The sequence below is a fragment of the Citrus clementina genome, unplaced genomic scaffold (genome assembly GCF_000493195.1).
Source record: "Citrus clementina cultivar Clemenules unplaced genomic scaffold, Citrus_clementina_v1.0 scaffold_1, whole genome shotgun sequence".
In the NCBI taxonomy this organism is placed as follows: domain Eukaryota; kingdom Viridiplantae; phylum Streptophyta; class Magnoliopsida; order Sapindales; family Rutaceae; genus Citrus; species Citrus x clementina.
This window is the reverse complement of record NW_006263303.1, coordinates 4,258,205-4,280,681: the sequence shown is the minus strand read 5'-3', so window position 1 is coordinate 4,280,681 and position 22,477 is coordinate 4,258,205. Positions and strand designations below refer to the sequence as shown.

Genomic DNA, 22,477 nt, shown 5'->3' with positions numbered 1-22,477 from the left:
TTTTTCTGTAGATCCACAAAAATTCGGGAATCCACAAAAAAAAATCATTTAATAAAAAATTAAACTTGTAAATATGACATTATACTTATAATAAATAAATAAATAAAAATATAGTTACATCAACACCATATTATATCTTATTCGATAATAATATAAAATAAAAATAATTAAATAGAAAAATATAACTTCTTAAGCAATTAATTTTCATGTACTGATCTAAGTAAATGAGATTTGTTTTTTTTTTTTTTTGGTGTGTTGTATATTTGAAACTTTGATGTATTTTCTAGCTTTGTTTAAACAATTAATTTATTTAAATCTTATTTAATTTCGAATTTGATCGGTAGTAAAATTATTTTTATATTAATTTTTTAGTTAGTTCGTAGATATGACATAATTAAAAATTTTTAGCCCACAAACTAATTCACAAAATAGTAGATTATATGTGAATTGAGTCAAATCTACATCCAATTCGCAGACGCATAGATTGGATTTGTATTGAATTTCACTAATCCGTGGATTGAATTGAATTAAAAATTTATAATCTATAAAATCATGAATCGGATATGGATTGATATCCAATTCACAAAATTTGATCCGCGAACACTCCTAGCTACTATCTTTATCACTTAGAGAGGTTGGATGGATTACTGCTAAGTGAAAACAAGCTCTCGGGCTATGTACCACAATGCTTGGCAGTTTTGATATCTCTGAGGGAACTCAACTTAGGCTTTTACAAGCTCATTTTTCAAAAAAGTTTTAGATTGCATAATATAATGAAACGTCAGTTACTAAGTTTGGTTTGAACTGGTTTGGTTTAATGTTGGCCCACCTTAGCTACGAATTGATGTGGGAAACCATTGACAGCGGCGAATAGGACTTGCCCATAATTCTCTTTTATTGTTGAAATTTCTTCCTAAAAATAAATAGTTATTGTTGAAATTTTGTGAACACACGGACAGCGTGGGCCGGGCGTGAAAGTGGAGAAAATCTGGAACCGTATTTATTATAAGATCAAAATGTGTGGCACTAGTAAAAGTCCAGGTCATCCCTTTTTTTTTTCCGACGAAACTGAAAAGTCCACTTGCATGAATAGTCAAGGAAAAAAAAAGTGTCATTTTGCGTGGTTAGAATTAGAAATAAAATAGTCACTTGGGCTTGTAGCTCAGTGATAAATTATTATCCTTAAAATTAAGTATGGCTATGAGGATAATAGTTTGAGTTTTCACAAACTCAATCTCTCTCAATTAAATTTAATTGTGTGGAGATTACTTATAACGTCTTTCTCCCTTGAGAAATGCGAGTGGGGTAAAGACATCCCTCCTTCGTGAGGGGTATTTGGCTGGGCATGTACTTCATAAAATAAAAATATAATAATGTAAGTCCCGGGTATATATATGATTTTAAATATCAATGTAATGACGTGCTATCATAACAATTGTAAATATCTTTGTATAATACGGTAATATGATGCTTAATCAGTTAAAAAAAAATAGAAATAAAGTAAATTCAAGATTAAATTCAAGAATTAGAAATAAAGTGCCATAAGCCTTGCAGCTTAGAAGGTCGCCATAGTGAATAAGGACGACTCACGAGTCTTTATTATAAATATGATATTTTTCTTTCACCTTAAAACTATATCAATGATCTCTTTAGTTCTGGTATGTGTAACTAATAAAACTACCAATATGCGCTCATTCTTCTTCTTTGTTCCTATGTTAATATTACACTGTCTTGTGGCTAGCTTAGCCATGACTATTGTAAAAAACATAACCACGGATCAATCTGCTCTTCTTATGTTCAAAGCCCATGTCATTGATCCTCATAGTGTCTTGGCAAATAATTGGTCTATATCTTATCCATTGTGTAACTGGGTTGGCGTTTCTTGTGGTGCTCGGCATCGTAGAGTCAGAGTTCTGAATCTTTCAAATATAGGTCTCCAAGGCACCATTCCTCCGTACTTGGGAAATCTCTCATTCCTAGTGTATCTTAATTTTGGTCAAAATAATTTATATGGCCATCTTCCGAATGAATTAGGACAATTACACCGGCTCAAGTCCTTTGGTTTGGAGGACAATAAATTCAGTGGAAGCTTTCCGTCATGGATCGGTATGTTATCCAAACTTCAAATATTAAGTCTTCGTAATAACAGTTTCACAGGTCCCATTCCTTGGAGTTTCTACAACATTTCCTCCTTGAAGTGGATCAATTTAGGTTTCAATAGCCTATCTGGTACTTTGCCGAATGATATGTGTAATCGTCTGCCAAAGCTTCAGGAAATTTACTTGCATTCAAACAAACTCTTTGGCCAGATTCCGTCAAGTTTAAGCCACTGCATTGATCTTCGTCGTTTGTGGATGAGTGATAATAAATTTACTGGACGACTGAGAGAAAATATTGGAAATTTGAGCAAGCTTAGAGATCTATATACTGCTAATAACCACCTACAAGGTACGCTAGCTCCACCTTCGAAGCGTGTACATATTTGCGTTTCCATGTTGCAGAATTCATTTAGATATGTATTGTATTTGGTGCAAAAAATATGCTAAAAACTAGACATGTGTCAAAATCTAACCCGGTGCATGGCTGATGCAAAAGATTTCAGTTTTTCTCTATTTGAGTGGTATCAATTCGAATTACCATATAATTGTGTATAATTAATTGTTTTATTTTAAAAAGTCGACCACTTAATAATCGAGAGTGATATATGCCAAAAAAAAACCCACAAAAAATAATAAACCATCACTAGAAGATAAAAAGAAATAACTATAAGATTAAAAAAAAAAAATCACTACAAGATAAGATTTTTTTTTGGTCTTTTATACCCTTTGTACTAAATTTTGTCTTATCTTCAATATACATATAGCATTATTTCTTAATAATTATATATTCATGTTGACACTCATGGTCATGGGTCAAGGGGCAGATCCATAGGTGGGCTATGACGAGCTATAGCCCCGTATAATCTAGGAAAAAATCATTATTAATAGGAATGTCAAATACATTATTAATAAGTAAATTTGTGGATTTATGATTTTGTTGTATTTTATTCATGTTGAATTATTAATTTTGGATTATGATTGAATTTTATTTGATATGATTAGGTAAATTATTGAATTTTATTTTAAATTAAAAATTAAATTAAACATATATATTAAAAATGAAATAAAAAATAAAAAAAATTATTTTATTTGTAGATTTATGAGATTATTGTATGTTATTCATGTTGAATTATTAATTGTTGAATTATCATTTAATTTTATTTGATATTATTAGATAAATTATTGAATTTTTAAATTATTTATTAAATTATTAAATTTTAATTTTTACGGATCCGGATATCCAGAATATTCGCCCGCATCCGTTGCGGATATTACCCGCATTGGGATCCGTCCGATTTTTTTTTACGGATCCAAATTTAGAAACTTACATCCGGATTCGGATCAACCCTATTCATTTATAACCTAGTTTTAAAAAAATTCATATAATCATAGAGTTTTTATTTTGTTTTCAAGTATGTCTCCAGTCCTAACTCTTTTTTTTTAATTTGAAATAACTTTATAGTTATTCTTACATTTCAATTAGAGTTATAGACTTATTTTATGATGCAATTAAATTATATATTTATTAAATAAATTGAAATCATTAGGACTAAAATATTATTAATGTTTTAACTTATAATAAATGACGGTTTAGCCTAATTGAAAGAAAAGCAAGTTAATGTATTACAACATTGCCACAAAATACTAGAAATTTACAAATATATTATAACAATTAACAACATTTGCATAATTCCATGGTTTAGTCCTTTATAGTTATATGTGCTATTTTTCTCTTTATTATGTCAAATCATTCAAATATTTCATCTTCTCTAATCTCTATCAATAAATGGACAAAAAAAATTCATACATAACTTTTATGGTACAATTTTTAATAATTTATATGATAAGTTTATTTGTTATATTGTTGTCATTCTTTTATTAAATATCTGCATTTTGTTAAAGAATTTTTATAATCTTGTTGCTTGATATATGACTATTTTTATTCTTTTATATGCACTAACATTCACATAAATATTTACAATAAATTTATAAATTAGTTTGTGGTAATCATCAAAAGTCATGGGTCTAAATCGCAATGGGTCTAACTTATAAACTCAAAACTTAATTCAAGAATTGAGGTGCTACAAACACTTTGTACAAATAATTATATATAAAATGATATTACAAGAAGAATTTGATTAGATAAATTTAACTTAGGTTTTTTTTTAACTTATCACTTATTATCAGACAATTTTATCTAAATAGAAAAAGTAAAAAAAAAAATCCACTTTTATCTTAAGTCTGAAATTTAAATGGAAAATTTCAATTTCAAATCTTAAAAGTATCCTTAACAATTTATGTATTTCCAATTTTATATATAAACTTAATATTTTGTATTATTCGTGAAGTTATTTTTTTAATTGCGTTAACTAAACTAAAATATTGAATAAATCAAATTATATCCATTGTGATGAATCAAAAATAAAATATCAATATTGACTTTATAATAAAATTTGATGTTATCATTACATCTTTTATTAAAAAATTAAATTAAGATCAACAATGATAGTATTTTTTTTAATGCTTTCAAAATAATTAACCTGTGAAAATTATAAACTGTGAAGAACAAATATATGCACCACTTAAAAGGATATTTATGTCAAACTACTAAGTTTTAATTTTTTCTCTTCAGATGTTGAAAAAGAAAAAACAAACATGTTATTCAGACATTTTCATTCAGACCTATTCAGATTTCAAATAAAAAAAAAAAACGCAACCATAATTTAACTATTTGAATAAGTGTCGGTGTAGGGGCAATAATGTAATCTCGTGTCAAAATTTTAAAATGCATTAAAAATCAACATGTGTTGGTAAACATTTTTTTATTGCATAATATCTATTTAATATACAATAAATTATTTGAATATGTTTGTTAAAAAAGCACGCCTAATAAAAATATATATTAATTTGCCAATAATAATAATGCATACTAAAATGAAAATGTCTATGCCTAAATTAAATATTTCCAATAATATTATTAATTTCTATCAAATAATTCCTAAATTATTTTTAATTAAAAAAATTTATTTTAATATTAATATGTTTCATATCTACATGTAATCGAACTTCATTCCTCTTCTTTCTTTGTTCCTAATTAGTACCCATGAGCTTCATCCTTTGTTATTTTCATTTCTTCTTTTCGTAAACTCGATAACCTAATAAAACAATTTTAATTAAAACCATCATATTTTAGAAATATATTTTTTCATCAACAATAAGCATACCATCGATTCACTAGTCTATGTAGTGGCGTGATTTGAAATATTATTGTTTTTTCATAGATGCCTCTAAATATAAGATCTATAGCTCTTATAATATTACAATTTGTTCAAGTTCTCTAGAAATTCTTGAACTATATATATATAGAAATGTTCCAATACAAGATCCTGGATTTGATAAAGTTCAAAAAACTTATTAAACCGCATAGCTTAATAGTTTTTCCGTATAAGAATCGCTATTTTTTTGTTAAATAAAAGATAACACAGGTAGAGAATAAATAATTATAAATTACAAAGATTTATCATTTTTTTTAATAGTAATTTAATACATGTATATTTTTAAATATAAATCTTTTAATAAAAAGGTTCTACAAATAGTATTTTTATGATTTAAATATCCTCACCCTTTAAATAATTTGTTTGAAAGGATTAAAATGTCAATTTCATATTCTATTAAAATTTCGTCAATAGTCAACAATGATCAAGAATATAAGTAAAAAAAATTAAAATAAATAGGACTTTGATTGTCAAAATTTAAAATATTTATTTTTTTAAATTTTTAACAAAAGTTTGAACTGTAGTGCAATTAAATTAAAAAAAAGGTTATTTACCCCATTGGAAAAATAGTTTTCCCTATATTCTAAACCTATGTGAGACTCCATAACAATTCTCAAATTAAAAATAAATAAAATATGTTATAACTGTGCCTTTTATATCAAATCAAATTCTGTCTTATTCATCACTTTTCATATTAAAATCGAATGACACTTCTTTTGTGTCTATTATATTATATGTGGCAATGTATAAAATTATTCTCGTATCTGCTTATTATGTGAGTTGGCTGAATGGTCAGGCGAGATTCCAACCGACATTGGCAATCTACAAAATCTGGAGGCCCTACTTCTTGAAACCAACAACTTAACTGGTCGAATTCCACCCACAATCTTCAATATATCAAGCCTGGAAATCATCGGTCTAATTGAAAATCGACTCTCAGGCCACCTACCATCAACAATGGGCTACATGCTTCCGAACCTGAAGTATCTAACCTTGTTCGACAATAAACTTAGTGGAACAATTCCCAATTCAATCACCAATGCTTCTAAACTCATTATGCTAGACTTGAGTTCAAACTCTTTCTCTGGCCTTATCCCAAACACTTTTGGCAACTTAGGATCCCTTCAGGTGCTCAGCTTAGCTTATAACTACTTGATGACTGAATCTTCTGCCGCGAAGTGGAATTTTCTCTCTTCTTTGACTAATTGCAGAAATCTGACAGTTTTAGGCTTAGCTTCTAATCCATTACGGGGCATTCTTCCACCATTGATTGGGAATTTCTCTGCTTCTCTTCAAGAATTTTATGCATACGGTTGCAAACTCAGGGGCAACATCCCTCAAGAAATTGGAAATTTAAGTGGCATGATAGTTTTCGACCTCAACGGTTGTGACTTGAATGGTACTATTCCAACGGCGGTGGGAAGACTGCGACGGCTACAAGGTTTGTATCTCCATGGAAATAAATTGCAAGGATCCATTCCTTATGATCTGTGCCACTTAGAGGGGCTGAGTGAATTAAATTTAAATGGAAATAAGCTCTGCGGGCATGTACCTCCATGCTTGGCGAGTTTGACTTCTCTGAGAAGACTCCACTTGGGCTCCAACAAGCTCACATCTACAATGCCGTCATCCTTCGGGAGTCTTGAGTACGTTTTGTACATAAACTTGTCGGCAAATTCGTTGAATGGTTCTCTCCCTTCAAATATACAAAACTTGAAGGTATTGACAAATTTAGATTTATCAAGGAATCAATTATCGGGTGATATTCCGACAACTATTGGTGGCCTCGAAAACTTAGAAACTCTGTCCTTGGCTGATAATCAATTTCAGGGTCCGGTCCCTAAATCATTTGGTAGTTTGATAAGCTTGGAATCTTTGGATCTCTCTAGAAATAATCTTTCTGGAGAAATTCCCAAGTCATTAGAGGCACTTTCATATCTTAAACAACTTAATTTGTCTCACAATATGCTAGAAGGAGAAATTCCGACCAAAGGGCCATTTAGAAACTTCTCAGCTCAATCGTTCCTTTCAAATTATGCACTTTGTGGTCCAGCAAGACTCCAAGTCCCATCTTGCAGGAAATATAATAGCAGAGGATTCAAGAAAGTTGCTCTACTTGTTTTGAAATATATTTTACCTCCAATAACATCCATTGTACTAATAGCAATTGTCATAATCTTCTTTATAAGGCACCGAAATAGGAGTACAAAAGATGGGGATCAAGAAGATTTGTTATCTCTGGCAACATGGAGAAGAACTTCATATCTAGATATTCAACGTGCAACTAATGGATTTAATGAATGCAACTTGCTCGGTACAGGAAGTTTTGGGTCAGTGTACAAAGGGACACTTTTTGATGGCACTAATGTTGCAATAAAGGTTTTCAATTTGCAGTTGGAGAGAGCTTCTAGGAGCTTTGATTCTGAATGTGAAATACTACGGAGTATTCGTCATCGAAATCTCATAAAGATCATTAGCAACTGTTGTAACATAGATTTTAAAGCCTTGGTGCTTGAGTTTATGCCCAATGGTAGTCTTGAGAAGTGGTTGTATTCTCACAACTATTTCCTTGGTATCCTAGAGAGGTTGAATATAATGATAGATGTGGGTTTGGCTCTTGAATATCTTCATCACGGTCATTCAACACCCGTGGTTCACTGTGATTTGAAGCCCAACAACATTCTATTAGATGAAAACATGACGGCACATGTGAGTGACTTTGGCATTTCCAAACTTTTAGGCGAAGGAGATGATTCTGTGATACAAACCATGACAATAGCTACAATTGGTTATATGGCTCCAGGTAAGATTTCAAATCTAAACTCTAAATTTTTCTCTTTTTTCAAGCATAGGCAAAGTTTGGGTCGATTATTGTTATTTGTATATCATTTATTTCATGGTGGGATATATTTATGATGAATCAACATTAAAAAAAATGCAGAGTATGGATCAGAGGGAATTATTTCACCTAAAAGTGATGTCTATAGTTATGGTATTTTGTTGATGGAAACTTTCACGAGAAAGAAGCCTACAGATGAAATATTTATTGGAGAAATGAGTTTAAAGCATTGGGTAAAGGAGTCATTACCTGATGGATTGACTGAAGTTGTTGATGCGAATTTGGTGCGAGAAGAGCAAGCTTTTTCTGTCAAAATTGATTGTTTATTAAGCATCATGCATTTGGCTTTGGATTGTTGCATGGAGTCACCAGAACAGAGGGTATCTATGAAAGATGCCGCTGCAAAGCTCAAGAAGATTAAAGAGAAGTTTCTGGATGATGTTGCAACAAGAAGTTAATGTAACTTAATTTATTTTTTTCTTTTTCCCGTTTGTTATCTTGGTTGAGTTTTTGGTTGTGTAATAAGAGCCATTGTTTTGAGCGGAACAGAAATTGGACGTGCAAATCTGAGTCCTACATCAATATCATGCCTTTTATATTTTCCAGAATCAAACTGTTCATCATCCTCACAGACATTTCCACAAAGAGATTATTCACAATCACAATTAACAAGCACTTTTTTTCATGAATCGTCTTTATTTAACAAGATAAAGATTATAGAATGAAAACTAAGGGAAGCTAGATGCATGATTGTGATTATTCACAATCACAATTAACAACATATTTTTTTTCCTAGTTTCAGCTGATTTTTTTTGCTAACATTTCAAAAAGATACAATTGATAATTACTGGATAATCGTATATTACTGCACATAAACGTATAGCAGAAGATAATGAAGAGTTGAGTACATATCAACTCTATACTAAATTCAAATTCTTAATTAACATGTTATGCTAAATTTTTATAAGTTGTAGAATAATTTATTTAACCATTCCATTCCAATTAACGTCTAATGACAAATGCTACTTGGATTGAAATCTCTTTAAAATTATTTGGGAAGTGAAATATTACTCCAGTTATATTACTTCGAGACAACTTCAAATCTGACCGAACCTGATAACTCAGCGACATGCCTACATTTTCAATTTTCTGCAACGAAAAAATAAATATATAACTTCTAGTTTCGTCCAAACACAAAAGCAAAACAGGTGTCTGGCAGCATATATTTGATGTTTGGCCATTGCAACAATGCAAAGGACCTGCCTGCTTACTTTTCTTGACACTGTACGTGATCGATGTTTTTACGGGTTGTTTAGTTAACAAAGCTAGAGAGACAGAATCAAGCCCAGGCCAAAAACAAGGGCTATATGAATTGTAAACCTTAAAGCCCGAGAAGCAATTATGGATAAATTTAGCTTACGTACGCATTCTTTTTGTAACACTGCTTTGCCTTGGATTTACTCAAAGAAGAGTCGAACTATTATCACCCGTCTAAAATCATTTTGAAATTACCTTTTTAATTATATTTCATTTAATGACAAAAGTACCATTTTTCTAAATAAATATTATTTTCATTTATAAATCTTACAATTTCTAATAATTTTTTTACTCTTTCAGTCTCAATAATTACTTTCTTCTCTTCAAACTTTCTTTATATTTTAATCTCTAAAAAAAAAATCTAAAATAAAAAGTAAGAAAAACCTTATAAAATATTAAATATTTTATGGGTCCTACACAATTTTATCATACATATAAATTTTGAGTGCAACAATTAATTTGAGAATCCTTAAAAAGTTATTTGTAGTGAGATGAAATTTTATTTAATTTATTTTTTCACAATGTTGTATCTTAATTTTGTTGCTACATATATTACAAGAGTATTATTTTGGCTTAAAAAATTGCTTCTTAAATTTAGATTATTTTAATGATTAAAAAAACTTATAACTTGTTTCTTAAATTCAGATTATTTTAATGATTACAAAAATTTATATTATACAAATAAAATAAAATTGAATAGAGAAAAAAAAATAAATGAGATTAATTTTATTTATATTTATCCTTAAATATAATTATAATATTACAAGAATTTTATAAAATCAATAAAGGGATGCCAATATTATAATTATAATATTATAATATTACAACTCTTCAAAGAATAGCCAGCCACGCGCCACTTTTTAACTGCAAGAAGGAAACGTATCCCATCCTACTCTTTCGACATCGATTCAGAACGGTCACTAATAAATAAATATCTGCCACATTTATGATTTTTTACACTCTAGTCCTCTATTATAAACATGTAACAAAAAGTTGAAAATGGATGCAATACTAATCACACGTTCATTATCCATTCGATAACTCCGCCGGGGGCCGACCTGAAGAACACAATCGGAAGAATGGCTTGCCGCGGCTTGATGCCTTCAGTTTGCTGCTTTATGTTCGGACTGGCTTTTCTAGCGGCTAGTGCGGCCGCAGCGGAATACAAATTGCACTGGATTGTTCCTACCTCAGCTGATTACTATACTAACTGGATTAGCAACAAAACATTCGAAGTCGGAGATTCAGTGAGTAAGTGTACATATATATTCTTTATTAATTAAAAAAAAACGAATTGGGTTAATTAATTTAATTTACTTCATGTCTAGATAGCATCTACTTGACTAAATTTCATGTGTATTTTTCTTTTTATGCTCTTGCTTATGCATATGTGAAGTGTTCAACTGGTCCACAACACATAACGTTGCCGATGTATCCAAGTCTGAGTATGATGATTGCTCAAAAACGAGCTCGGTTGTAGCAAGCCACCCTGTGCAGATCCAATTAAACTCAACTGGGAGCCGTTACTTCATCTGTACTGTTGACGATCACTGTGGCCGCGGCCAAAAGTTGGCCATCACCGTTAAGAATAGCGGGAACGATACGAGCTCTGCTTCGTTTGTTAGTGTCGGCGCCTTATACCCCGGTTTGGCCATCTCCCTCGTATATTTCCTGAGTTACTATTATTATATCTGAGCAGGAATTGTCTATCTTAATTAGTGCTCATATATGTGTATTAAGCCTTGCTATATTTGGCTACAAGCTAGCTAGGCGATATTGTAAGAGTCTGATTTCAATTCATTATTCCAAGTAATGTTTGTGTACTGGTACAAATTGATTAAGTTTAAATAAAATCACTTGTCGTATTTACTACATATATGTTTTGGTTATATATATATATAGAAATGTTTAAATTCAAAATTTTAAAGTGCGGTCTAATAATTTTAGAAAAATGCATATATCGTGCGGTCTAATAATTTTAAATTTTAAGTTTTCTAAATCCTACGGTTTTAAAATTTTTTCAGACTTTTTTCGGACTTTACAAATTTCGTATAAAAAAACTATTATATACATACACACATATATTTATTTAAAATTTCAACAATGTCTGCGCACAATCCCTTGCTTAATGTTAGTGACCCAAAATCTGTTAAGCCCCATACCTCTTGATTCAAAAGTATAAAGTATATGCTGTGAAGGTGAAATACGTTATCAGAAACTAAAAAGTAAAAACAAACACATCTTAGAACATTAATAATGAGTGCAAAGAAAGAGAATATGGACATATTGATAATAAAGTGCATGCTTTAAAAAACACAGGCGAATTCTTTATGCTAAGTTACATTAAATTGAATTTACATCCACTTATAAGTTGCACTCAATAATCCAAATATTATTTGATTAGGCATATCTTAAATTATTGGGTGTAACTCTTAAGTTAAATGTAAGCCTACAAATAATGTAATTTAACTACACCCTTTTTAAAAAAAATTCCAAAGGCATTATGAGTTTATCTTATCTCACATCAGATCCAAGTTTCATTTTCCTGAAAAAGACAGCTAGGAAATTTGTTGCAAACTGGTCGTGGCAGGTCTCACAGCCCTCCTTGGCCACATGGGTCCTGGTTTCACTGCAAGAGGGTATTTGATATTTTTATTGATTTAGTTTTATTAGGCATTCAGTTTTGTTTAGTAATTTCCAAGACAAGTAAAACTAGAAGGCCGTATTAATTACAAGCAATGTTGCGCTTTGAAAGTTACACGTCGGTTGGCTTTACTACAAACTTCAGCCACAAAAAGACGCCGACTGATGTAACCATTCCACAGAACAGGGTCCCTTTTGATGGTCCACATATAATTTGAGGAAAACGAAAAGCAGTCAACATCCAACTTCTAGATTCTGTAAAGTTGGTGTTGTAATTAGCCCTCCCCTGCAAGAAAAGAACATATTCTATCCACTACTAAAATGTGAAGAGCAGCACGCTATGAATATGAGTTGCTGTTAGCTCTCTTGAATTCTATGTATGTGCCAAACCATAGATTACAAGCAAACAAATTCCTCACCAAAACGTTTCTTGAGACCAAAACTAGAGCAGGGGCAACCTGTAGAACACACGGAGCAGATGGGTAGCAAGTTGGTTCTGTTTGGATTCCTGGTCGTTGTACCAGCCATCTTTGATGCTGCAGCTGCGGAGACTTACACTGTTGGAGATGAAATGGGCTGGACAACTCCTCCCAGTGGTGCTGCTGCCTACTCCACTTGGGCTAGCAAAAAGAAATTTCATTTTGGTGACACAATAGGTAAGTAATGAGTTCTGTATTAAGTTCATTTTCAGATTACAGGTGTTTACCTATCCACTACTGTTTTTAAATTCTGTTTGTTTTCCTGTTATTATGCAGTGTTCAACTGGACTGGATCACACAGTGTCGCCGAAGTATCAAAAGCTGACTATGATAAATGCAGAACAAAAAGCCCCGATGGTGAAATCCATGAAACTAGCCCTGCAAATTACACTCTAAATTCAAATGGTACTCACTATTTCATCTGCACAGTGGATTCCCATTGTGATCGTGGCCAGAAGGTGACAATCAACATTGGCGGGGAACATAGTTCTGCTTCATCTCTGGCTGCAACTTTCTTCACCTTACTTGTGTCTTTATTAAGTAGTTATATTTAAGGATCCCAGCAAATTAAACAATCAATTTAATAAAGAAAGAATTTACTTCAGTGTTTAATTTCAATTTAAATCTCAAGTGTCAGAAAACGTTTTGACAACCAGAACTTCGTTCAAAAGGACAAAGCTTTAGGTTAGTTGTCAAGGCCGATAACAGTCGTGGTCATTAATCAAAAGAGTATCCACATTATTTCACCACACGTTATGGCTGCCGGTGGGTGAGAAACAAATGCATGAATAGCATCTAATTTGTATTTAATGAACTAATTGAACGACGGCAAGATGTGTTGGAGGTGACGTGGTGACTTCTGGTTCTTTATCTACTATCCACTTATGCTCCGTTTAGGCGTAGCACTCCCAAACGCAAACTGAAGCTAAAATTTGTAGCTTGGCCGCCACAATACAATAGTAAAGCACTACCAAACGGGCCTTAAAATGGCTTGATAACTAAAAGTTAAAAGTTGTAAAAATGTGGCAGGTGGTTACTTGAAACCGCTCTTTTTCTTTGGGTGGGGGAAGTCCCCGAAACCAGTGGCCTCGCAATTATGAATTATCCCTTACTCCCTTGGGATGCTGGAAATATGATGGAATAGTTCCTTATTTGGCACCCACTAGCACAAAATTGGCCAAAAGAGGACAATTGTTGGGAAAATGGATAACTGTCGTCCATCAATTCATCTCTTAAATGCCAAGATCTAAGAGTAACTACCTAAGGCTAACTTAAGAACAGCTATTCACACAAAATAAACTTGTCCCTACCGGTTCTCCTCATTCCTTTTGCATTTAAGAGAAGGGTATTCTCAGCTTGATGGAGGATCCATTCATGTAGAGAACCCTAACCCAGGATATGACATCTTTTATAGACTATTTTCAGTGCACCCAGACCTGGAGCAGTCCCTTGTAAGTTCAGGTTTCCATTCCCCTTCATGAATTCATAGTTTCAAATATTTCCTATCACCAATGTATAAATTTATTGTTCAGAGGTTGTAATATTTTGATATCCTGATCATGAGCATTCGCTGTTAATTAATAAAGTACTAGTAAAACTCAGATTTCATTTGTACTTCAATTTCTTGTCCATCCCAATTTGCAACTCATCATCAGCAAGTAAATCCTTCATTCAGAGAGAGAGAGAGATAAAACAGAGGATGCGAAAAAGAACCACCCATAGATTTGGGGCATCATATATTTCAAGCATATAAACTACAACTTGAAGATGGTACCTACAGACCTGGACCTCTTATTTGACCAGTAAACTGGTTGGATGGAGGCCCTGGTTGCCAGCAAAATTGAACATCCTCCAAATTGTCACTGAACAATGCCTTAGGCTTTCTGATAGATGCCTCTAAATTCCGACATTCATGCTCAGGAAACCGCTTACTCGAACAGGATTCATGGGGTTTATCAGCAGTCTTCTCCGGAAAGAAACAAAATTCCTTATTTCTCTCTGAAGAAAGATCTTTTAACTTGTTCCCCTCCTGAGACCTAATTGAACCAACATCTTCGGTTTCACGAGCTGAACTTCTATCCAAGCTCATACAGGGGTCTCCAGAGAGACCCAACCGCAATGATAAATCACATCCTGTTACATGTGGCCTCCTCTGGAGTTCGAGAAAATCTGGTTTTGTAGTTGGCTTAGAAGCAGTATCAGAGCCTGAACAGGAGTAAAGACGCGGCAAGGCACCCATTTCACCAGGCTCTGGAATTGATGTTCCAATAGGTTTTCCAACAAATATAGTGGTAGAGTTCACATTTTCTGAAATACCAGAACCTAACTTAGTATCTTCAGTTTGAAATCGAGTTCCATAATATAATGGATAAACAGAACCCAACTTCAGTTGTACATTGGCATCCACTCTCATCATCTTGCTATGTCTAGAGGGGATATTCTCGTACGAAGAAGGGTAACTTGAAGGAGCAGCTAGGTTATCATTTCCAATAACTTGACAGCTTGATTCCGGAACCAGAGTAGTTGAATTCGCATTCTTAAAGGATCTTGAAAAGTTAAATTGATTACCAGAGTGATGCGGAGAGAACCTAGGGCACTGGTCTTCAATAGTTTTATCCACAATTTTAGGGGGCAAGGGAGCAGGTTCTTGAGGTCTCAGATTGAGATAAGTCCTTGGGTGACTGTGCCGTTGACTTCTTGAAGCTCTCACCGGAATGCAGCCCAGATTAAGGGCGGCTAGCAACATAAGAATTATGAACAGATGGAAATCAACAATTTAATATTGAATTTGTTTTGACTACTTGCAAATTGCAAAGCAATTTTAAGTTTGAGCTAGCATGAATCCAAAACGAGAGCACCTTGCATGATTTGACAGCTGGATCTAAAAAAGCACAAGAAAAAGTGAAAAGATTTGTTACCTTCAACACATGGCGGCAAAAGCTCTCCGGTTTCAGTGCTCTCGTCTCTTCGTATAATCGTGTTAACGGCATCATTTACACGGTCCCGTAACGTATCAAGATTCATGTACTCATCCTGAACAATGAAATAATGTGAAAATGAATATCTTAAAAGAGAATAAACAAAGAAAAAGAGAGAGAGAGAGAGATCCAAAATCTTTTAAGCAAAATCAAGAAGGGAAAACCTCAGAATTGGCTTTGGAGTAGAGAATTTCCTCGGCTTTCAAGACAACAATAGGGAGCTTTTCTTGCCACTCCTTATTCTTTTTTGTTTGAGTGCTGTGAAACTCATCAGCGACTCTAATCAAACATATGGTGGGCAATCAGATAATGTACGAATAAATTAAAAAAAAAAGACAGCAACTGGACATTCGAATAGCAAGCGAAAAGAGCAAGACCCAAAACCTGAAAATCTGCTGAATGGTAGAACCTCTCATGGGTTGGTGCCTTTCGCTGTGCCATGCTCTCCTCACACACTCATAAGGTCTAGGACCTGGCCTTGGCATCTTGAAATGGAACTTTAATATCAAAATCTTTCAGCTACAACTTCTAAAAGTCTTAAATCAATTAGTTGTGTTTTTTCAATTCAGAAGAAGAAGAAGAAGAAGATGGGATACTCTACTAGATGTCACTTTGCCGCTGTATTTTGATTTTGCCTTCTCTTACCCCCCCTCTCCCTCTCTCTCTCTCTCCAACATCAATTCCCAGTTTCCAAATGGGATTTTTTTCTCTTTTTTCTTTTTAGTTTTTTTCTTTTGGCTGGGGAGTAGTACAAAAGGGCGAGAGAGCAGCAGTTGCTTTCCCATACTAGCTTTGTTGTCTTCCCTCAATAATTTAAGAGAGGTTACCATTTTTTTGATGTTACAGTCAGTTTTATTATTTTAATTGTATTCTTTATTTTATTTTATTTTATTTATTTTCATTTAACTTTATTGAGGGAAGAGGAGAGGTAAGGTCATTTTCTTTGAGGAAACACTGTGTGTGGGGGGGTATCTAAAAGTGCCTGGATTAAAGTCTCCCCTCAATAAAATCTGCCTGCCCGTGCCATCATCTATTTGCGCATCCATTTCCCAGCATCCCCCACAACAAAATTGACAACTTAACCCCCAATTTTCAGACTGGATCCTCCCTCTCCAACCCTCTCACATCCACTTCACTGTAAAATCTCTCTCATTTTTTCTTCCTCTTTTTTTTTTTTTTTAAATGTGAGAATGGGCTCACAGGGGCACAATACTTCTCTGACAATGCACGGGGTTCTCTCCACTCACTCACTAACTAATCACTGATGTAAGGTCCACTCATGAAAATGCCTTTGCATTTCTAGCCCCCAACCCCTTTCCGTACTTACCAACTACCCAATTTTCAATCTCCTTATCCTGTAATATGAGATGCTCTTCGACTCGCTTGCACTTCAATAGGACAGCTCAAACCAATGGGTCTTGGTCCAGTGGGAGAATCCTTGCACTTAGAATAACAAGTGCAAGGGTTCGAGCCTCCATAAAAATATTTATGGGGCTTAATTACAATTCTTCTTCAATTATCAAATAATTGAGTGGAGCCAGTCTATTCCTCACGAAATGTGAGTAGAGTGGACAACCCTCGAATATTTGAAAGGGTTTGAAGAATTTGGGTAGCGCTTCAGAGGAGTATACGCCACGAAGAAGGTCACAATTGTAGAATCTGTTTGTAAATATTAATCGTAATACCTACAGTCATGTATAATAGTATTAAAAAAAAATAGAACAGCTCAATGTTTATGTATTGCAGGACTCATGGGAGGCCTATAGCTGTCTGTAATTTACTCCTCTCACATGAACAATAACATAGTGGTGAGGTCCACATAATTTTTGTGAGAAGAGTAAATTATAGCCGACTGTAACTTAGCATTTGACTTATTACAATTCTCATTGCGAGGCAAATCTTGTTGATCCAAATTTTAACTTCTTATTTTACTAAAGTAGCCAGGTTAATTATGAGCCAAAGCAGGGAAAATCCAATACTTTTGTAATTTCCAATAGTCAAAAGAGATGGAGCCTTTCCTTATTTAATAGTATTTTTTAAAACTTAATTATCCTCATGTTAGGCTTTATTTAATAATGTTAGTTCTAGACTTAACAACAAAGTCTTCGAATGCCACTAACTATAGATCTCTTCTCCACCCACTTTCAAAATAAGATCCTCTTCTGATCTGAACTCTCCTAATATTTCATAGATTTTGTGTCATCTATACATTTAATGATAGTATATGATTAGGATTTAACACTTTTATTTTTTAATTTATTAACCACTAATTACGTTAATAAAACTTGCAGATCAAATCATAAGAGGATCCTAATCGATCTTCTCTCATGAAGAGGCAAAAAGAACAAATTATTCTGAGGGAGATATGTTATTCACGCATCTGATTATGATCTTAATTGTTACATTTTTATCCTTTATTTTTTTACAAGTCTTTTATTTCTTTTATTTGGTCATTATCTCATATTACTTGCATTCATTTTAACTTTTATTTCTCTCTCTGTATTTTCCCACATTATTATTTTTAATCTTATTATTCTTATTATTAACGTTGTTTTTGCTTTTTTGTGAGATGAAATCAAAAATTGAGATGAGGGAAGAAAGTTGTTCATTTTAGAATTTAATGGTCTCTCTTTATAATAATATTAATAGTGGCATAAATATATATAGTTAGATTCAATCAAGGGTTCAAAAAGTTTGGTTAGTTAGGTCAATTTCTGATTTCAATTATTTAAAATTTAATTGACCAGTTATCAAATAAGTTAAACAAGCTTTTTTAAAAAGATTTATATAAAAAAGAAACATGTATAATTTATCTAAATTTTTATATTTTCTTTAAAGAAAACTTATCAGTCATATAACCTTAAATAATCGTATTATCAAAAATACTATAATGCTTTCAAGTTTTGCCATTTATCCACCATAAATTTACAAAATATGTTGTTCACCAACCAAATTGTTAAGCTTTCATCAGAAAATAATTAGAATTATAGCAAATTGATCATTTTGCCATTAAAACTCAATTTAACGTAAAAAGACATAGGAAAATTAATCCTTAATTTACGTTGATATAAAAAATACTATAAAAGTTTAAATTTATTTAATTTTCTATCTTAAATTTTTAATTCGTATTAACCGTCTATTAAAAAATTAACATCGTTAGAATATTTAACAAAATTTAAGTCAAATAACCATTTTACCCTTGAATTCAATGGTATCTTTGACTTTACACCATAAATAATAAAATGAAATTTATCTTTTTTGATATTGAAATCGAATTTGAGGATTGATTGGGTGTTTATAAATTAGAGTTTTGGGTAATTTGTGGATTTAGTTTGATTATGTAAATTTGTGAACTCTTTTTGAAAAGAAGTCTCTTTAATTCTTCCACTAAAACTGTCCTTGAAGTGTGTAATGACGGTCTTCTTTATCTTCGGTTTTATATATATTTTTTAAAATTTCTTCACTTTCTTTCTTTTTCAGTTTATTTGTTTATTTATTTTTGAATGCAGAAGTTTATGGTTTCTGAGCCTCTCACACTGGCATACGGAGAGCAAGCTTGTACGGTGGCATTAATAATGCATGTAGCCATGTGGCATGGCTTTTCCTTCTTTCGGAATCTGCTCCTGAGAGGGAACGTGGTCTTCGGATTCTTGCAGCACGGAAGGGCAGAAAATTTGAAACATAAATAAACAATATGTGCTTCTTCAAGTCCTTATAAGAAGACTATTTCATTATCATCATTAATCTTTTTATAATGGGGTATCTTTTTCGAAAACAGGATTTGTTTTCAGTCCAAATTCATGTTCATTATGTAAATTTGTGAACATAAATTGAGAAGAGAAATTAGATTTTTTTTAATTAAGGAAAATAATTGGATTAATTCGAGTGTTGCTGCTAATGATTCAAATCAAAATTCAATTTTTGGACACAGCAATAAGTTGTATTTCAAATTATATCATAATTATTTGCTGCCGTGGTGGAAATTCCAAGTCTGACCTTTATGGAAGCTTTAACAATTTATGGGTTGGTAGTTGGTTGTAGTATTACCACTTTTATTTGCTAATCCTTTTGCTTTAATCTTAGAAATAGGAAGGACAATTTCTTTTTTTTTTTTTAGTTTTTTCGTCCTAGAAACAAAAAAAAGAGCCTGACTAGAAATCCTCACTTTAAAAAAAATGATTTAGAACAAAAATTATTACTTGTAAAAAAAAAGGCTTTTTTGCAGGTGATTTAAATTTTTTTATCAATTAATTAAAATAAAATTATAACGTGAACCTACATATTACTTGTTAATTATCAAGTAATTAGTTATTACTCATAATAACTATTATCCATGCTTTAAAAAAAATTAACACATCATTATAGAAAACTAAGGAAAACAAAGAATAATTGTTTTGCTTTATTATTATTATTATTATTATTGTTATGTTGAAAAATGTAGATTCCATTTTGTATTTTCAAAAATATTTTGAGAATTGATCCAAAATGGGATTTGAAAATGATACCAAATAATCCTTTATTGACCTTAGTAAGATTACATGAGGAAAATATACAAGTAGGAGATTACATGATTTTAGGTGAGATTACACGATTATTACAAGATAGAAGTAACACTTCTTTGGTGGTTGGTGAAGATGTTCATTTGAGGTACTTGAGTTGATGATCAATTAATTCAATAATAAAACTACAGAGACAAGACATGGCCTTCTGGAGTCGTACAATTTTACACATTGATCCAACCTTGTATATAAGATCAGTTAAAAATGAAGATGCAAGAATAGTAACGAACAGGACACGGTCAAGAGGAAGAATCCTCTGGCGTGGGATCCACCTCCGGCATAATATAGTCATCATCGTCACCGTACATCTGATCAAGTATGAGCACCAACCCCATTGCAAACGCACCGTCGAACCCAGGCTCAAGACAAAGCAAGAAAACATCCTTCCCGAGGGTCACATTATTTAAAGGGTCCACTTTCCTTTTGATCTTAGCCACACGTTCCTTGGATGAAGATGCGTTGTAGATTGTACAACAACGCTGGGAGAAAGAGCCCTCGATCCGGTACTCCTCACTCGGTTCACCAAACACATGCGCCACCACGCTGGACCGACCGATGATGGAAGATCTGCAAACACTGAAAATTGGCTCTTGATCTTCCATTTTCTCGCCTAGATAGCCTTCCCACCGTTGATGCAGACTCGGCTTCTGATAATTATTAAAGTTTAAGCAAGCAGACATATGTGAAACTCTTTCAAACTCTTTAACTTAAAATTAGCTTGTCTCATATCAAATGCAGCGTTGAAAGTAAAAGTGCCAGCGATGGGGACGGTTTACCTTTCGAAGAAGAGTGAGAAGGCATTTGCCAGAAGCTTCCATGAGAACAAGCTCGTCCTTGGGTTGAGAATCGGGACCGTACGAATCAAAACGAAGAATGAGCTCTCCCTTTGGATCATAAACAATGAAACCGTCGCCGGGGAAGAACACGGAAGTTTTGTGAACTGTAAGATGAGTTTCTTCCTCAAAGCAGAATCTCTCGTCCACGATCGCTATTCCGCTCATCTTTTCAGTACTGCTATATGATATCCCCCGATAATTAATAGATATATAATCAATACTATAGGTTGAAGGAAAGCGAATGGCCTTATATTATGAGTAAGACAGACTAGATAGAGAGCAATTATTTTATTTTATTTTCTAAAGTTTAGCTTGTGGCTATGGCTCTTGCGCGAAAATGGACCGTGCGATGGCGTTCTGTGCACGGTAGTTACAGTGATTAGGTGGTGGCCGAATGGGTGGTATGCGTCAGTGAATCTAGATGGTTTACAAGATAATTTTGATTTGATGTTTTATAATCAATGGTTTTTAAGTGTAATCTATTTTTTCAGAAATTAAAAAAAAAAAAAATCGTTCTGCGCAAGGGAAATTTAATAAATATTTGAGGATATAATTTGACTATTAAACAAGAATATCCTCACGGGTAACAGATGCATGGATTTTCTATTTTAACTCTCGTGACAAAGACCCCATATTGTATAATATTATATTGCCCACGATGAAATTTCTTCATGGACGAAGCTCGAGAGGAATTTGGAGCGCGAGAGAGAGAGAGCTGTGGAGTTTTAAACTTCTAATTAATGAAGTGAGCAAAGAGGTTGCTGGACTGCCAGTCCTGTGGGCCATAATCAATTTGCAGGGTCTCATGATGCCTACGAGTCTCATCAGAGTATGCTAAAAGCACCCGCTAAATTACTGATTACACTCTTTCTGCGTAAACTGCGACAGCCTTGGTGCATGAAAAATAGATATGGTGAGAAATAAAGGGGTGCACTCAGCACATCCATTAAACGCTTTTCGGCTAGATCTGGATCCGGTTCCTGAATCCCTGATCGGAAATTACGTTGAAATTATATGGGAAGGAGTAGTGCTAGGCGTAGAGAAGCACGAGAGACAGACGAGAGAATTTTGTCATCTCTCTCTTTTTTTACTATTTTCTTTTTTATTTCTCTCGTCTTTCTCTCCTGTTTTTCTTCACCAAGCATTTTCCTATGAGAAGTGATTATCACCACAACTTCGAGTCTCGACAATGTTATTATTAAGAGGCAGTGTTACGACAGAGACACACAATAATATATTTCTATCATTATTTCGGAGTCGGAGCATGCGAGCGAGCAAAATTCGAATGCATCTGATTAATAATGTTTCTAGTAACTCGCAATTACTTAAAAAAATTATATTTATTTTTTTTAAAAAAGGTAGTGTATAACATCAGCTCCCTGAATTTTGCAGTATTAAAACGTATAATATGAAACTTCCATGGTGTAAGTGTAATTTAAGTTGATGGAAAGT

At 32.9% G+C, this 22,477-nt stretch overlaps 5 protein-coding genes across 5 annotated transcripts; 3 read left to right on the top strand and 2 right to left on the bottom strand.

The window, feature by feature from the left end:
* The first annotated feature begins 1,748 nt into the window (after positions 1 to 1,748).
* Positions 1,749 to 8,671, top strand: LOC18055390 (probable LRR receptor-like serine/threonine-protein kinase At3g47570). Its single transcript, XM_006450822.2, has 3 exons — positions 1,749 to 2,448; positions 6,171 to 8,177; positions 8,316 to 8,671. The coding sequence occupies exons 1-3, from the start codon at positions 1,749 to 1,751 to the stop codon at positions 8,669 to 8,671; spliced, it is 3,063 nt and encodes a 1,020-aa protein (XP_006450885.2).
* Positions 8,672 to 10,510: 1,839 nt separating this feature from the next.
* Positions 10,511 to 11,402, top strand: LOC18055389 (umecyanin). The gene is made up of 2 exons (XM_006450821.2): positions 10,511 to 10,781; positions 10,927 to 11,402. Exons 1-2 carry the CDS (start codon positions 10,610 to 10,612, stop codon positions 11,223 to 11,225), a joined length of 471 nt encoding a protein of 156 aa, XP_006450884.1. The 5' UTR covers positions 10,511 to 10,609; the 3' UTR covers positions 11,226 to 11,402.
* A 776-nt stretch (positions 11,403 to 12,178) lies between these two features.
* LOC18055388 (stellacyanin) lies at positions 12,179 to 13,242 on the top strand. The gene is made up of 2 exons (XM_024178376.1): positions 12,179 to 12,829; positions 12,929 to 13,242. Exons 1-2 carry the CDS (start codon positions 12,553 to 12,555, stop codon positions 13,204 to 13,206), a joined length of 555 nt encoding a protein of 184 aa, XP_024034144.1. The 5' UTR covers positions 12,179 to 12,552; the 3' UTR covers positions 13,207 to 13,242.
* A 1,110-nt stretch (positions 13,243 to 14,352) lies between these two features.
* Positions 14,353 to 16,478, bottom strand: LOC18055387. Its single transcript, XM_006450819.2, has 4 exons — positions 16,015 to 16,478; positions 15,795 to 15,909; positions 15,571 to 15,685; positions 14,353 to 15,388 (listed from the first exon to the last, which is right to left on the bottom strand). Exons 1-4 carry the CDS (start codon positions 16,113 to 16,115, stop codon positions 14,427 to 14,429), a joined length of 1,293 nt encoding a protein of 430 aa, XP_006450882.1. The 5' UTR covers positions 16,116 to 16,478; the 3' UTR covers positions 14,353 to 14,426.
* Positions 16,479 to 20,194: 3,716 nt separating this feature from the next.
* LOC18055386 (protein LURP-one-related 5) lies at positions 20,195 to 21,473 on the bottom strand. The gene is made up of 2 exons (XM_006450818.2): positions 20,966 to 21,473; positions 20,195 to 20,836 (listed from the first exon to the last, which is right to left on the bottom strand). The coding sequence occupies exons 1-2, from the start codon at positions 21,188 to 21,190 to the stop codon at positions 20,429 to 20,431; spliced, it is 633 nt and encodes a 210-aa protein (XP_006450881.1). The 5' UTR covers positions 21,191 to 21,473; the 3' UTR covers positions 20,195 to 20,428.
* Between the last annotated feature and the right edge of the window lie 1,004 nt (positions 21,474 to 22,477).

Excerpts from the sequence above, each read along its gene's own strand:
- LOC18055390 (XM_006450822.2), top strand. The coding sequence starts at position 1,749 with ATGACTATTGTAAAAAACATAACCACGGATCAATCTGCTCTTCTTATG. Across the intron at positions 2,449-6,170 it reads TGCTAATAACCACCTACAAG|GCGAGATTCCAACCGACATT; the intron begins GTACGCTAGCTC and ends CTGAATGGTCAG. Across the intron at positions 8,178-8,315 it reads AATTGGTTATATGGCTCCAG|AGTATGGATCAGAGGGAATT; the intron begins GTAAGATTTCAA and ends AAAAAAATGCAG.
- LOC18055389 (XM_006450821.2), top strand. The coding sequence starts at position 10,610 with ATGGCTTGCCGCGGCTTGATGCCTTCAGTTTGCTGCTTTATGTTCGGA. Across the intron at positions 10,782-10,926 it reads CGAAGTCGGAGATTCAGTGA|TGTTCAACTGGTCCACAACA; the intron begins GTAAGTGTACAT and ends GCATATGTGAAG.
- LOC18055388 (XM_024178376.1), top strand. The coding sequence starts at position 12,553 with ATGTGCCAAACCATAGATTACAAGCAAACAAATTCCTCACCAAAACGT. Across the intron at positions 12,830-12,928 it reads TCATTTTGGTGACACAATAG|TGTTCAACTGGACTGGATCA; the intron begins GTAAGTAATGAG and ends GTTATTATGCAG.
- LOC18055387 (XM_006450819.2), bottom strand. The coding sequence starts at position 16,115 with ATGCCAAGGCCAGGTCCTAGACCTTATGAGTGTGTGAGGAGAGCATGG. Across the intron at positions 15,910-16,014 it reads ACCATTCAGCAGATTTTCAG|AGTCGCTGATGAGTTTCACA; the intron begins GTTTTGGGTCTT and ends ATGTTTGATTAG. Across the intron at positions 15,686-15,794 it reads ACTCCAAAGCCAATTCTGAG|GATGAGTACATGAATCTTGA; the intron begins GTTTTCCCTTCT and ends TTCATTGTTCAG.
- LOC18055386 (XM_006450818.2), bottom strand. The coding sequence starts at position 21,190 with ATGAGCGGAATAGCGATCGTGGACGAGAGATTCTGCTTTGAGGAAGAA. Across the intron at positions 20,837-20,965 it reads TTCTCACTCTTCTTCGAAAG|AAGCCGAGTCTGCATCAACG; the intron begins GTAAACCGTCCC and ends AATAATTATCAG.